The 16,653-nt window shown below is 38.9% G+C and overlaps 1 protein-coding gene across 2 annotated transcripts in view; it reads left to right on the top strand.

The window, feature by feature from the left end:
• sort1.S (sortilin 1 S homeolog) overlaps window positions 1-16,653 on the top strand; it is a 48,324-nt gene that overhangs the window by 14,153 nt on the left and 17,518 nt on the right. For both annotated transcript variants that reach the window (XM_018247946.2, NM_001127738.1), the window contains 7 exon segments: window positions 482-555; window positions 673-775; window positions 977-1,141; window positions 9,695-9,768; window positions 10,162-10,211; window positions 10,462-10,589; window positions 11,142-11,289. In XM_018247946.2, coding sequence (XP_018103435.1) covers window positions 482-555; window positions 673-775; window positions 977-1,141; window positions 9,695-9,768; window positions 10,162-10,211; window positions 10,462-10,589; window positions 11,142-11,289 — 742 coding nt within the window.

Here is a 16,653-nt window from a genome sequence, read left to right as displayed (position 1 = left end):
AAATAATAGCACAGAAACAAACGGAGGTGAGTCTAAGTGAATGCAATATGCGCAATATGTGACGCAACTAATTAAAGCAGCGCATTCATACATGAGCACAACTTATCCTTACCTTTGCAGTATCTTCCTGTGCGCACAATTTATTATAAGCATTGCGACAGCTGATACGCAGTTTCACACGTCGCACCTGTCTGCGTCTACATGAACGCACAAATCGCACTGTTAAGGTATCGTGCGCTACATTATTAATTACTTGCATGCGCTGGGCAAATGTCAGGCCACTGCACTCTTTTTAGAGCTGTGCTGCGTTAATAAATGAGCCCCATTAACTTCACAGCAGGACATTGTATGGAGTTCAGTGTGCAAACTGTTGTAGTCGCCTTGATTATTTGAACTTCATAAACATTTGTGTCTATCTTTACAGCCAAAACTATTTTCTTTTTCTCTGTGCTATTATATTAACAACACTTTATTTCCCTAGATTATACTGGTTCTGACCACATTTCGTGTACCCCTTTTTGTCATGACCTATACACAGTCAAAACTGTATAGGAGGTGAGAGCTAGCTGTATTATATTTTGTTCTGATTTTCTGTTACTGTAAGACAATTCTGCTTCACTGTTGTTACTGACTGTGTGTTTTCAAACATTTTATTCTTATATTCTTCTATAGCAATGATTATGGGAAAACCTTCCAGGATGTTACATCTCTCATCAACCATACTTACATTCATTCTGAATTTGGCATGGCTATTGGGCCTGACAACTCTGGCAAGGTAAGTGAGAAGCTTTGAGGGTTTATAAATACATATTCCTCACTGCTGTTTTGTTTTGGAAAGAAAGACACCATTAGAACCAGTCTAGTTAAATAGGCCTGAACATGTTGCTTGTAAGAGTGTGTGATATTTTAGGAAAGTTTTTCTAGCAGGTTGTGAGTACATTTTATGACATAATGCTTTTCCCTTCTTGCATTTTAGGTAATCTTGGTTGCTGATGTATCTGGTGGCAGCAATGGCGGCCGTATTTTCAGATCCTCAGACTCTGCACAGACCTTTGTTCAAACAGATCTTCTATTTCATCCACTGATATCTGTCTTATACAGCCCAGAAAATTCAAACTTCCTGTTGGTGCTTAGTGTTGATGTGAGTATATATGTAGTGTTCCTGAAGACGGCACGTGTGTTGTTGCCGAAACGTTGAATCAATAAATTTAGCATTTTTCCCATTTAAATAAGACCTAGGAGTGCGGTTTTTTGTATCAATTACATTTCCTTTTTGACCTGCACCCAGGCGGTTGGCCATCGGGTTAAGAGTGCACTGGTTAGGGGATGCTTATGTATATGTATATGTATATGTATATATATATATATATGTATATATATACACTGTTCTTTTAAGACATTTCATAATGGCAGGTTACCATAATACATGGATATGCATTTCTTAATACCTTCTTAAGGTATTTCCACTAATGTGTAAAACAATAATAGCACACACCCCTTACTCTGAAAGTATATCCTAAATATGTGACCTGTAAGATGCTGCTTAGCATGTGTGCCTGGAAGTGGAATGTCAGCTATTTAGGCACAACAGATGTCAGGTGCTTATTATTTAAAATGGAGGCTGGTTTTGGTTGCAGAACAGAATATCCAATCACAGCCTTTATTTGGCATCCCCAGGGACTTTTTTCATGCTTGTGTTGAGGGGAGGTATGAAGATTATGTCGGAGAAACTTTATTGTTAGTTTTATGACTATTACAGAGGACATAATAAATTAGTAGGATGGGAATATGTTATTGTAGGAATTGATGACTTTTGTAAAGGAGCTGCTAGCGGTAAATAGGTTAGTGTGTACGTTTTGAAACCCTTCTGGGGGGGGGGGTGAATAGTAAGATCTGTTTAATACATTTCACAGATGGGGAGTTGCATTAGTTAAAGGGAAACAATACCCCAAACAATGTAGATGCCTTTAAAAATATATTACATAAACAGGTGATCTCTGAGGCAGCACAAAGAATATCATGAAATGGGGGCTCAAAGGAAAAGATGTAAAAGGGCACTATATACTTAATCTATATTCCAGTTTGGTAAATTTCTTTAATATCCACTGATATAAACTCATATTAACTATATGAAGTATTAAATTTGGGGTTATAGATTTCCTTTGTCCTGTAGGTGTGCATGAGGAGAAAAAAGGGAAATTCTAAGGTTACTGGAGGAACTAAGTAGTTGATTGGACATTGTAAAAGAAAGCTTTATAGGTTAAGTTAAAGAGTTTAAGGGGCACATTTACTTAGGGTCGAATATCGAGGGTTAATCGAGTGATTTTAATTCATTGATTGAACGATTTTCCTTCGATCAAACAGACCTTCCCCATAGGCTAACATTAATGTTCGGTAGGTTTTAGTTGGCAAAGTAGGGCGTCGAAGTTTTTTTAAAAGAGACAGTACTTTGACTATCGAATGGTCGAATAGTCAAACGATTTTTAATTCGAATCATTCGATTCGAAGTAGTAGTCGAAGGTTGAAGTAGCCAATTTGATGGACGAAGTAGCAAAAAAAAATGTTCAAAATTCAAAGTATTTTTTATTCTATTCATTCACTCAAGCTAAGTAAATGTGCCCCTAAATGTGATCTAAAAATGTATTGTTAGTAGGAATTTGCAGAGTTGTGAATTTTGCAGTGGCAATTTGAATTGACCATAGAGAGGAGTGAGTGAGTTTCAGGCCAGTGAGGAGGAGTTTGCAGTAGCATAGTAAGTTAGGTTGGAAAAAAAAACCACACATCCATCAAGTTCAACCTTTTAAATCTATATATAACCTGCCTAGTTGATCCAGAAAAAGGCAAAAAAAAAAAACATTTGAAGCCTCTCCATTTTGCCTCAGAGGGGGAAAAATTCCTTCCTGACTCAAAGATGGCAATCAGACTACTAGTCCATGGATCAACTTGTACTATGAGCTATCTTCTAGAAACCTGTAGCCTCCCTGGTTAAAAAGCAATCCAACCCCTTCTTAAAGCTATCTAATGTATCAGCCAGTATGACTGATTCAGGGAGAGAATTCTACATCTTCACAGCTCTCACTGTAAAAGCTCTCACTGTAAAAAAAAATCCTTCCTAATATTTAGACGGAACCTCCTTTCTTCTAATCAGAATAGGTGACCTTGTTTCAGCTGGTAAATAAAGCATTAGAGAGATTATTACATGATCCCCTTATATACTGTATTTATACATAGTTATCATATCACCCCTTAAAGGAACAGTGACACCAAAAAATGAAAGTGTTTTAAAGTAATGATATCATCTACTGTTGCCCTGCACTGGTAAAACGGATCCGTTTGCTTCAGAAACACTACTATAGTTCATATAAACAAGCTGCTGAGTAGCTGCCCCAGTAGAGCTTACATGCTGGTCCCTATAATATTCAGACACACTATGGTCAGTTTAATCAAGAGCCAGATAACCTGCCTCTATGTTTTTGTGTAAGTTAAAACTGGAGTACCCAGTGAAAACAGACATGCGGAGAACATACAAATCCTAACAATTTCAATTGCAATTTTGATCATTTATAATCTATGTAAAGTGCTGTGCAAATGTGTTGCCGCTACATAAATTACAGGAAATAAATAAAATATGAAATAACTCCTCTGCCCACCTAACTTGCTTTATATAAAGTGCAATATAAAAGAAAAATGCAACCCTCTCAGGGTCTCTATAAGACTTCAGTACTAAAGGAATGATCAATTCAGAATTTAAGAAAAATTCCAAAAAGTTATTGAAAAAAAAAAAAAAGAGTAGTTCTGTGTGTGTGTGTCCTGCCTTATTCCTCTAAATGGCATCCCTAGGGTCTAGTCAGAAAAACTGAGTAATTTACTTGTCATTTACAAAATATTTTATTTAGTAAACCAAAGTACGTGGAATATGTAAAGCAAGCAAGAAGATCTATAATTTAAATGCACTGAACACTGGTCAATTTTTATTTACATGTATTTTTTGATGTTGATATTCAGTGATATTTTGTTTTCAATTCGCTGTGCAATAGGTAATAAAAGTTTAGGTACAGTATATGACTTTGTAAGTTGATTATAGTGGGCCAGGTGATTTACCACGCACTGGCACGTTGTCCCTCTACCAAAACACCATGCTGAACTGATGAACGCAGGTGAGATGCAACATGCATCGACTCATCTGTGCACAGTGGTTCAATGTGGTGCTATTGGTTAAGACAACAGAGAGCCCATACTACAGACAAAATAAATATGTACATGTTCAAAAATGCACCCTTTTCTCTGCTCCGTTTGCACATCACTTGGACTTTTAAAAAAAACAAAAAAATCAATGTAATTGTTTTGCCGCAATACAGATAATATAGTACTGTTTTTATTATTATTACAGAGAAGTAAATATTTTTTTTTTTTTAAATTTAATTATTTGCTTATAGGGAATCTATACCCCCAGAATAAGAACTTAGCCAATAGATCATTTTAAGCATACCTGCCAACTGTCCCTTTTTCAGAGGGACAGTCCCTCTTTTGACAGCTCAACCTGCAGTCCCTCATTTGTACTGGAAAGTCCCTCTTTTCTCTGCACTGAACAGCCAGAAAAAGAAACAAAGTTTCTCACTTAATTGGCTTTTAGCAGAGAGCACAGAACAGCTAACAGGTGCAAATAAGATAATTTGTAACAATTTTGAGACACCGTTTAGAAGGAGAAATATTTTCAAACTTTTATAACCTGCCAAATTTTGTAAAATGAAAATGGTAATTAGGGGATGTGACCACAGAAAGGGACGTGGTCAAAAAATTTGCTGTTCTCAGTGCGAAAAAATTTTTTTGTCCTTTTTTACTTCCAAAATGTTGGGAGGTATGTGTTAAGTGGCCTATTAAAGGATCCAAACCGAAATATGGATATCCATGAATATTAACTTTTTACATCTCTTACCTTGAGCCCCCATTTTATGATATTCTCTGTGCTGCCTCAGAGACGAGCTGATCATAAAAAATGCAGCTCTAACTGTGGCCTAACACCATGTATGTGTGCTTTTGGTTTGTTTGTGTTTACCATGGGGCAGATTCACTTAAGGGCGAAGTGGCTGTAGCTAGCGAGAATTCACCAGAAATGTCATCCGCAGGGACATCGCTAACAGAAAACTCGGGCGACTTTTCTTTTTTTAAAGCGGGATTTTCTTCAAAAGTCCGAACTATTGAAGATTTATGTGTGAACAATTTTTTAAAACTAATTTGGTTTCAATATTTTTTATTGAAATTTTTTTAAAAATAGAACATACAGTCATAAATTTGACATATCTTATTAATAATCACAAGATAAAAACAGATAAACGGACCAGGTCTGAACTTTAATGTATAAAGAATTGGTTAATAGCTGTAATTATACATTAAAACATTCTTATGAAATATTTGCTTAATCTATAGGACCAATCACACTACAACTTTATTTTTGTTGTTTTCCTAAATGGAGCAGAGCCTAATAGAAACTGGGGGACCGAGATCCTCCCTGCTAAGTTTCCAAGGGTCGCATCCATCCCTTAAGGATATATGCAGCGCATTTGTGTCCTTTTAACTAATAAACTTTACGTATTATTTTTATTTGTAGATATGTCTACTATATTAAGGGATACTAATATGAAGTTCTATCGCTTACTAGTTTATATCGATAACCATAAGTAATCAAATAATAAACAAATGAACAGGGATTGTCTAACGGGACATGTCACTGAGTATATGGATAGGATAATTAGCTATAATGACCAGTTGTTTAAGTATTGCAGAATCAAAGTAAATTTAGCTAGTGAGAGATCTAAAATTCAGATAATTTGGATGCAGGATACACTGACAACCAAAGACTCGCCCTGTCGAGAAAGGTTTGTAGATTTCCACATTTAAAAGCCCAAGACTTCTCAGCTGTCAAGTTGAAATCCACTTTTTTCAGAATTTCAGTAATTTTTGGAATATATGGAGATTTCCAGTTATCAACAATTAGAAGTCTTGTGGATACAAATATATGATGTAATATGAGCCTCTCTCTCTTGGGCAGGTCCCTGATTCCCAAGTGTAACAAAGCCATACCTGGGGGGATATGAGTAAGGTTAACTGGTAATTTTTGTAAAACTTTTTCTACTTCTTCCCATATTGGTGTAATTTTAGGGCAGTGCCAGAAAATATGGTCCAATGAGCCTGTTTGGCCACAGTTCCTCCAGCACAAAGGTGTTGTTCTGCTGTCAAATTTGGATATTTTTTCAGGCGTCATATACCATTGCCAAACCATTTTGATCCAGTTCTCATGATGTGAAACACAATGGGATGCTTTCTTTAAGGATTTTAGGGCTAATTCCCAATCTTCTTGTGAGATGTCAGTTTGTAAAATTTCTTGCCACTTTTTCAATTGCCATTTAGGTGTGTCATCTTTTAATGATAATAATGCTCTATATAATACTGATGTTCCTTTTTGATAATTTTTTTCAGATTTTAGCAGTCTATTTATCTGGGGAGGTAAATTTATTGGATTAGGGGGATTTTTAGATAGAAATTTATGTATGGTAAGATATTTGTTGTTTTCAGATCTAGGAATATTGTAAAGGTTTACTAATTCATCAAATGTTTTCATTTTAGTGTCATCAAAAAGTTTGTCTACCGAATCTAGGCCTAGTTCTATCCAGTTACCTATATCTAAGCCTTTAATCATACTAGATACATTTATTATGGGGTTTATTTGGATATTTGCTAATGGGTCTTCACTGTTAAGTTTAATAAATTCTTTCCATACTCTCAAGGTGTTGGCTGTAATGGGATTGGAGGTTTGCTGTTGGGTTTTCCATATCAATCTAGATTCCAGAAATGCTCTATAGTTTTTGAGGGGGAGTTGGTCTTGTTCCAAATGTATCCATTGCTTGGACAAGTCATTTGTCCAAATCACTCTATATTGTTCTAATATAGTGGCCTTATAGTATTTTTCTATGTCTGGGACACCAAAACCTAGTTCTGAGGAATGTAGGGTTAAAATGTTATTTGAAAACCTAGAAGATTTATTTATTAATACAAATTTATTTATCATTTTCTGTAATGAGATAAAGAATTTTTTGGGGATTCTAATTGGGATATTCCTAAATAAATATAGCAACTGTGGAAGAACCATCATTTTAAAGGCAGCTGTTCTACCTAACCATGAGAATTCTAATTTGAAAGTGCTTCTAATTTTGTTTTTATCTTGGTAATCCAGGGCTCGTAATTTTCTTTATATAGTAAGGGTATAGATGGGGTAATATAAATTCCAAGGTATTTAATTGATTTGGTTGACCATGAAAAAGGGCAAGTACCTTTAAGTGATTTGAGTGTATCTTTTTTGATATTGCAGGGTAAAATTACTGTTTTTTGTTCATTCAATTTATAATAAGAGATATTTGAGAAATTTTTAAGCTCTTTTCTTAGGTTTGGCAAAGATATAGACGGTTTTTGTAGGTACAATATTATGTCATCTGCATAAAGTCCTAGTTTTATTTCAGAGTCATAAACACTGACTCCATGAATAGTTTTGTTTTCTCAAATTTTTTTGCTAGAGATTCCAGTGACAAAATAAATATTGTTGGTGAAAGTGGGCATCCCTGTCGGGTACCATTGGTGATACTAAAAGGGGCAGACAAGGAACCTGAAGATGATACCATAGCTGTTGGTTGTGAATATAAGGCTAGAATAGCTTTTTGTAAGTAACCTACACATCCAAATTTGGTTAGTATACTGGACAAATATTTCCAATTAACTCTGTCAAACGCCTTCTCAGCGTCTAAGGAGACGAAGAGAGTAGGCGTCCGACAGAGCCCGATTTTGTGCAGAAGTGCAAGAACTTTCCTGGTACCATCATTGGTGACTCTACCTTTTACAAACCCAACCTGGTCTGGGTGTACTAATTGTGGAATCAAGGGAGCGAGCCTGTTAGCAATTATTTGGGCGTAAATTTTTAGGTCTGTGTTTAGCAGTGAGATAGGCCTATAACTGCTAGGATCACTAGGGTCCTTACCTTCTTTGGGAATTGTGGAAATAACCGCAGTTAAAGATTCTTTAGGAAATATGCCTGTTGATGCCACTTCATTATACATATTGGTTAATGGTCTGGATAGGATATTACTAAATTTTTTGAAATAGTCATTAATAAAGCCATCAATTCTAGGTGCCTTATCATGCTTCGAAGTTCTGATTGCTATCTCAACCTCTTGTTGGCTAAAGGGGAGATTTCATTAATCTCTTTTTTAAAACTAATTTGAGGGGCATGCCACATTTGTTTAAGAGTGGGCTTATGTCTAGGGCATTATAAGATCTCTTCTGTCTTTATTATGGCTCATTGGACATGTGTTTGAAAAATTAGCCACTTCAAGCATTTGCACCAACATTACTATTAAAGACATTCAGATGACTTTTAGGTACCCGCCCTATTCAAATGAACCTAAGCACAAGAGTGCTAGGGAAGTTTTGCTAGGCAGAAATAAACACTAGCTAAAATTCTCTAGGAAGTGTTGCCCAGCCGAAGTAACGCTATAGAAAATTAGTCATTGTTCGACTGCTGAGACGCAACTTCGTATTTAGTGAATTAGCATAGTGGTAACAAATTTGTACCAGGCGAAGTGGCTTGGAGTGTGGCGAAGCTTTCTAAATAACAGGTTTCCATATATGCTTTACGCTATTAGAATGCCAAGAAAAAAATCTTAGGGAGCAAATATATTAAGAGAAAACAAAAGTCAAAAACTGAACAGTTTATCAAATCTACATCTATGATAGTTTTCCAAAAGATCCCCTAATGCATCTTATCTTTCTCTGTGTAACTATTTTTTCCCTACCAAAGGTGCGGGCTAATAGAGCCATTTGGTTGGGGATAATATTTTTGCCCAATAGGTGCACTCTTTAAGTCGTTAACATTTGTGAAGCACAATATACATTTCCATTTCAGGCATAGGGTTGCTATATAAGTTCACACATACTGTATGCAGTTACAGGCCTGGGGCATTGTTTAGTATTTCTGATATCATCAAATACAGGTATGATGCCTGTTATCCAGAATGCTAGGGACCTGGGGTTTCCAGATAAAGGATCTTCTGTAATTTAGATTTTCATCGATTAAGTCTACTAGAAATTCACGTAAATATTAAACTTAATAGGCTGGTTTTACTTCCAATAAGGATTAACTATATCTTAGTTTGCATCAAGTACAAGGTAATGTTTTATTATTACATAGAATAGGGAAATATTTTTTTAAAAAAAATTTGGGTTATTTGATTAAAATGGAGTCTATGGGAGGTGGTCTTTCCGTAATTTGGAGCTTTCTGGATAACAGGTTTCCGGATAACAGATCACACACCATTCCAACTTTGTTTCCGCAAATCACGTCTGTGGCACATTGGGGGGGGTGGTATTTATAATAGGTCGAATTTTAAAGTTATGTGAATTTTTTTTTTTTAACTCACAACTTGAATGGAAGGTAATTTATGAAAAACCTTGAACATCTAACATTTGATAGGAACAACCTGAAAATTCAAACATATAACTCCACTGCAATTCTGTCTATGACAGATGTACCAGTGCTCAGAAATGCTGAGCATTTACAGGTTATAATATATTTTGTGAACCACTATGTCATGTAAAGTGTCAGTAAATGTGTTGTTTCGATTAAATGTACTTCTTTTTATATTATTAGTTTAACTTATGGATTTCAAAAGATTTTGGAGAAACGTGGAAGGAAATACATCATTCTGTGTGTTCTGCAAAGTGGTAAGCAATAAAGAATTCATTCTTAAGATGTATTCACAAGAACACTTCTGAAAAAACTGAATGATAATTCCATTCATGGAAAAGATACCCGCACAAAGGGTGTCACTGTGTCATTCACCTTCTTAAATTCTTGGTATTTAATGTGTTTTTTTAATTGCCTCTATTCCAGTATGCAGTCACATACATAGTTTATGTTAAAGAAAGACATGCATTCATCAAAAACATTACCATTTTATAAATAAAACGTTGATAGTGATGAGCACACATTTTAAAAAACAATTTAAAGGGATACAGATTACTGGCACTTTTAGAATTAAGGTGACCATTAAGGTAGTATTTCCCATGTGATGTATGCAAATATGGTTAATGATATTATGTAACCTTATATTGCAGGGCAGCTGGGAGCACCATTATCTTTACCATAGATGGAAACAACTCCTGTAGTAAGTATGCTAGCTATAATCCTGAAGCACTGAATACTCTGGTTTCTAAATTTGTACTTTGCAAGGACCTGTACGAAAAAATGAGACATCTTGGTATGTTTCTCGCTTTATAGTAATAGCATGCCTAAATAATTGATAAATATGACATGATTTATTGCATCTCTAACTCTCATACTTCAAAGTTTAATAACAGAAGCCCAGTCTTGTCAATATCTTAATAGCAACAATGTCCTAACGTTTCTTGCATTAGAAGCAGACTTCCGGTTGATGACTTTGAAAAGAACCTCAGATTTTGGGCAAACTTTCCAGGTGCTAAGAGACCGTGTCCATTCCTTTGGACTGTGGGGACGTTTTCTGCTTGCTTCTGTAGTGGAGTTGGTGAGTAGAGGCAAAGAAGATGGAAGGTTTAAATAATAGATCTAGGGACATATTTAATTTTCTCCAGGTGTGATCAAGAGCTCCAATACTGTGTAACCACCATTTTCACTAGAAGCGATTTTGCCAGGTCCAAGCTACCATTATAAATGTGCAGCAGTTAAATTATCATCTCATTAGCTACGTCATGCTATCCATGCATCCGTGCTAATATTCCACGTGCGTTATTGCTTTATGGTGTCATATGATAGCCTTAATACCCGTTACAATTCTATTCTGAAATTTTGGGTGATCACTTATATGCTACCTTATTTTTGCTATTTGAACAACATACTGGCATAATTAAGTGACAGATTTTTGCCAGTGTTATTTTGGCACAATGACACAACTAAGATATTTAGTGAACTTGCTATGTTGGCAAGCAAATCTACCTAGCACATTGACGCAAAGTTTAGATAAGCTGGGATTTTAGTAAATAGGCACTTTAGTGCGAGAAATATAGATAAGAGAGAAACTGGTAAATAAATGTTCAATCAAATCTCTTCTTTGTTCTAGGATGGACTAAATAGGAAAATCCATGTTTCTCAGAATCAAGGGGATAAATGGAATGTGGCTCAGCTTCCATCTGTAACATACGAACAGTTCTACTCTGTGTTAGCAGCTAATGATGACATGGTGTTTATCCATGTGGATGATGAAGGAGGTGAGCTAATAATATATATCTATATCATATCTCTACGCTATATATATAGTACAAGGTGAAAAAGCAAAGAAGTTCAACAAGCTATTTTATTGAGTGAACCACCCTCAAAAGGGAAAGGCTAGCCATGTAGATCAGTCCTTGTCTCAGTGAGTTAATAATTTCCAGTCCCATATTCCTCTCTGCTTCCCTGTTGTCCCATTTATACATCAGGGTGCATTGTGTAAATTAGGATGAGTTTGTCTGCTCGCCAGCTCTGATCAACACTTACCTGCCCTTGTCACTGCTTAGTGTCACTGCTTGCCTACCTGTCTGTGTCACCAATTGCGCGCCCACCTATCTGTGTGATTAAGTGCCTGCCCTGTCACTGATTACATGTTACTTATTTCTAAATAAAGAAATAGCTGTTGATACAGTTAGCTGTAATTAACATTCAGTTCAAAGTTGATCCAGGGGCTTAGTCCACCTTAGAGTCAAAAATAGTTTTTTTCCTCTCTGTGGCAAATTGCAGAGATTTCATGTGCATTTGTTCTTCTTTCTTTGGATCTGCTAGCAGTTAGGCAAGTTTCAATTAATGTGCATATTAAGTGAGTAAGAGAGAGTTTAGTCTGTTAGTCAGGACTGTGACCACTTCCTGTACAAGAATGAAGAAACACACCCAGCCCTCATTTTCAGCCTAGACTCTGAAGAGAGATTTGCTTTCAAAATGTTTTTTTTCCTGGCATTATTACATATTGTAAGTAAGGAGGAATGAGTATTATACAAAATCTCTCTTTTAAATTTGATTTTATTGTGTAAAATTAGGACATACTGATTTTTTTTTAGGGGTATGCTTATGGTGATTTTTCACACAGGCCCTTCAGTGAACCTGTTGAGAAATTAGACAGTATGCAGTGTATATTTTTCTGTGTGCCATTAGACCTATTAGAAGTAATAATTACATTATCTTTGAGGCTGTAATAGGGGATTACCGTTTGTGGACTAAAGCGAAGTCCGACCAATCCTTTCGAAATTATTGTGTGGTTAGTGGGATTCGAACGATCGACCCTCTTACGATTTTTCGGCCGACATCTGTCAGAAAATTGATCGGCCAGGTTAAAAAATCTTTATCGGCCCCAGTGCAATCTATCTGTGTTTGCAGGGACAAGCAGGCAGCTACCCTTTGTTTTCCTGGCAATATCGCCTGAAATGGTCTTTATAGTTGATGGACAATTTGTACAATCGTATGATAGTTTCGAGATAATCGTGGTCTTTAAAAATCTTTACATCTATGGCCAGCTTTAAGGTGATGGCAGATGTGAAGATGTGTTCGCCATGGTTAAATCTATGCACCTGGGGAAACTGCGTATGTTTTTTTACTAGAGGTTTACATTATTGCTGGTGGGAAAGCATTTTTGGGAAATTTGTCACCACAATTGCACTAATTTAAATGCAGGTGACAAATCTCACTTTCTCTTGCTACGCTGCCCAAGGCACTCAGAATTCTGATCTTGTCCAAAACTAAGAGAGCCCCCCCCCCATTGCCTCCAGGGTCCCCTATTGAACAGGACCTGGATTCCGAGGAGGAAGGCCGGGTGCTCTCAGGCGAGGAGTCAGACCCTAATTCTGACACCCACAGATCCTAGCGAGAAGTAGAGGTCCTTATTCAGGCCATCCTCAAAACCTTGAACCTGGAGGAATGGCTTCCTTTTCTGAACCAGGGAAGAATATTTTTAAGAGACAGAAGTCTACGGTTTTTCCAGATTAACTCGATGAAATGGAGTCCAATGGAAAACTCCTGATCATCGTGTCCAACTTTCCAGGCGGTTTTCTCAAATGTTTCTTTTTCCACAGGAATGCATTGACTTATGGGCATCAACCCCATTGATCGACAGCCCCCTCCCCCCTGTGTCCAGACTGTTCAAGACCACTACCATCCTAGTAGGAGATGACACAGCATTTAAGGATCTAGTGAACAAGAGAATGTAAAGCTATCTTTTCTGTCTCAGGAGCCGCTTTCAGGTCTATCTTCGCTATTGCATGGGTCTCCAAGCATGGAGGTTTGGATTCAACAGGTGGCTCAGTTATTGGGATCAGAAGTCCTCTCCCAGATAGTGGATGCCAACACGTATCTGTGCAACATGGCCCTGGACGCAGCCAAGCTCATTGCCAAGGCCTCCACCCAGTCCATAACAGCAGACATGGTTGGCAGATCTTACATCCAAGAGATTTCTGGTCAGCTCACCATTTGTTGGCAAACTATTCTTTGGCGCCAAATTGGACAAAATTATCTCACAAGTAACACATGAGCACCCTGCTACCACAAAACAGGCCAAAGTGCCAAAACCCCAAACGGCACCCATTTTTTCGTCCCTTTCGACAGATCAAAACATCAGACCAAAATTACTTCACACATCTTCCCACCCTAGGTACAACACCAAGCAGAGCTCCCAGTGGTCCTCCTCCAAGTCCACTATCAAGTCCTCTCAAGACACGCCAACTTCCACCTAAAGGTGTTCCCACCCCTGAAAGTTTGCTCTTAGGCAGCCACCTAAGACTCTCCATTCCCCCAAACAGATTCTTTGCCACTAATCTCCCCCGATCCAGGGGGTTAAGAAGAAGGCTCTCCTATCTATCTCTCTTCTTCAGGTGTTGTCATACCTGTTCCACCTTCAAACATGGAAAGGGGTTCTATTCCAACCTATTCATAGTACCGAAGAGTAACCAGCTCTTTTGCCCCTGTCTATCCAGTCTGTCCTGATGTCAACAGAACCCTAAGAATACATATTGGTGGTGGATATAAAAGACGCGTATTTGCAAGTTCCCAGCCACCACAGGTTCCTCCATTTCTTCGTCGCAGGACATTATTGGCAGTTCTTAGCCTTACTGTTCGCCCTGACCGCGGGCCACGTATCTTCCCCAAGGTCATGACAGCAGCATTGCCACATCTCGGGATCCAGGAGTTAAAGGTGACACCTTACCTAGATGATTTGCATGTCAAGGCTCTGTCGAATGAGCTGGCAATCGCACATACATCCACAGTGCTCGGCATGCTATCCAAGATGGGATAGATAATCAATTACAAGATGTCCAGTCTCTCCCCTTCACAGTGCCAGGAGTACTTGGGCCTACTCATAGAGGCAGCGAACCTTCCTCACACCACACCTGCTTCAACCAACACCCATCCCTTGTCGGCAGATGTGACAACGTTGCGTACGGCCATGAGGGTACTGGGGATGATGGTGTCAACCTTCCCAGTGAATCTATATGCTCAACTCCACAGCAGAAATGTACATGATCCTTAGACATGTGAGGTCGGACCCTCAGAATCTGGACAGTCCCATACAGATTCCACAGAGGGTTCAGGAATCTCCTGGTGGCTTCTTCACCCAAAGAGACTGTTGTAGCTCGGACCCTTCCCCAACCATGCTTAGAAAGTAGTCACGACGGACACCAGCCTCACAGGGTGGGGAGAAGTCTGGGCATCCCGTACAGTGCAAGGATGGTGGGACCCACCAGAACAATTACTCCCAATCAACGTACTTGAACTGGGAGTGATCCTCCTCACCCTAACGTATTGGACGGCTCTCCTGAGAATCCTAGTGGTCCAGACAAAGTGACGCAGTAGCATACATAAACCATCAGGGAGACACTCACAGCCCTGAAGGAGGCTAACAGAGGCTTGCCTGGGCAGAGGACAAACGGAGGACACTGGCACTAGGTAATGACACTCTTGGCATTTCGAGCTGGTGTACATGTTCCCACCTCTGGCACTACTCCCCAGAATCCTGAAGAAGACCAAGTGGGAGGGAACCAGGTCCATCTTAGTGGCCCCTTACTAGCCAAAGCATCCTTGGTTCGCAGACATCATAGCCATGGCGGCGGACAACACTCTGCATCTGCTTTCACAGGGACCAGCTGTCCACCTATGGCATGGCTCTTGAAGCACTAATTTTAGCCAAAAAGGCTCAGAAGAGTCGCCATTCCTGGTGTTCCACACAGACAAGGCAGTACTCCGGCTGGTCCCTGAATTCCTGCCCAAAGGTCATCTCCCGAGTTTCACCTCGGCTTTGCCACTACAAGTAGGAGAGACTCCACAATCTACACTTAGTGAGATCTCTGAGAGTCTATGTTAGCACAATCAGCAACATTCGCAGATCAGATGACCTGTTTGTGTACCCGTAGGGCCCCAAAATGGGCTCAAGGCAACAAAAGCCCATCCTCAGGGCATATGCAATTAAAGCTGGCCATAGACGCACAGATCCTATCGTACGAATCGAGGATTTTGTGCCGACATCTTTTGTCCGGCAGAGATCGGTCGTTTGGTCGATCAGACAGGTTTGATTTTGACCCTACCAATTCCGCCGGAACCCATTGCGCATCGTAATCGAATCGTTCGGCCATACGGCCGATCATTCAGATTACCCCCGATATAGCCATACTTGTTAATGGCATATCAGGGAAAGATCTGATCTTTGCATCTATGGCCACCTTAAGGGTCGACTGCCTCCCTACAGTTCTCAGGCTCACTCGACATGGTCTCTCAGCACCTCCTGGGTGGTGAGATATCAGGCGTCGGCAGAACAAGTTTGCAAGGCAGCCACATGGAGCTCACTGCATACTTTTTCCAGGGTGCATACCCAGGCTTCTGCCAAGGCCGCCTTTGAGAGGAGGGCACTTCAGTCTGCTACCATTTAAGCTCTTGAAAGAGGTACCCACCCTCAGGGGAAGCTTTAAGACGTCCCCATAGTGCCTGTGTCCCCCAATCTACGGAAGTGAAAGAGAGATTGTTTTACTTACTGTTAAATCTTTTTCTCTTCTCTTACATTGAGGGACACAGGCCTTCCCTCCCTGGAGTTACTGTTTTACCAAGGGCAGTAAAGTAAAACACCTTGTTCTATTCTGTTGCAGTTAGCAACAGTTAGCCTGGCGCCCTTCAGACGTTGTTACCATTACTGTAGCATCTCCTCAGTTCTAGGTTCTTACATCATTGGGCTGTTCTCTTCTTCTCCAATAAAACTGGAGAGAGAGAAGGCAGGGGATGTAGCACCGAGCAGTAGGAGGAGTCACTTTTAACCTTTTAGTGTCCTTGCTTCAGCTGCAGGATCTACATCCCCATGGTGCCTGTGTCTCCCAGTGTAGGATAGCTTCTGCCATCACCCTAAGCTATCTGTCAGGTGAGAAATTTATTTTATCTTGTAAATGAATTATTTGCAAAATCTGGTCAGTGGGAGAAGTCAAAGATTTTAGTTTCCAGCATTATGACTCCTGAAGGATGTAGTTTAACTAATAGCAAGGGTTGCCAAATGTATTTTACTGCAAACTATTCGTTATCTTTTTGAACCAAAATAACTAACATTTTTACTTGTTCATATCTCATTGTGAATT

This window comes from Xenopus laevis, chromosome 2S, assembly GCF_017654675.1.
Source record: "Xenopus laevis strain J_2021 chromosome 2S, Xenopus_laevis_v10.1, whole genome shotgun sequence".
Classification (NCBI taxonomy): Eukaryota; Metazoa; Chordata; class Amphibia; order Anura; family Pipidae; genus Xenopus; species Xenopus laevis.
The sequence above is the reverse complement of the archived record's forward strand: the minus strand, read 5'-3'. Positions and strand labels throughout refer to the sequence as shown.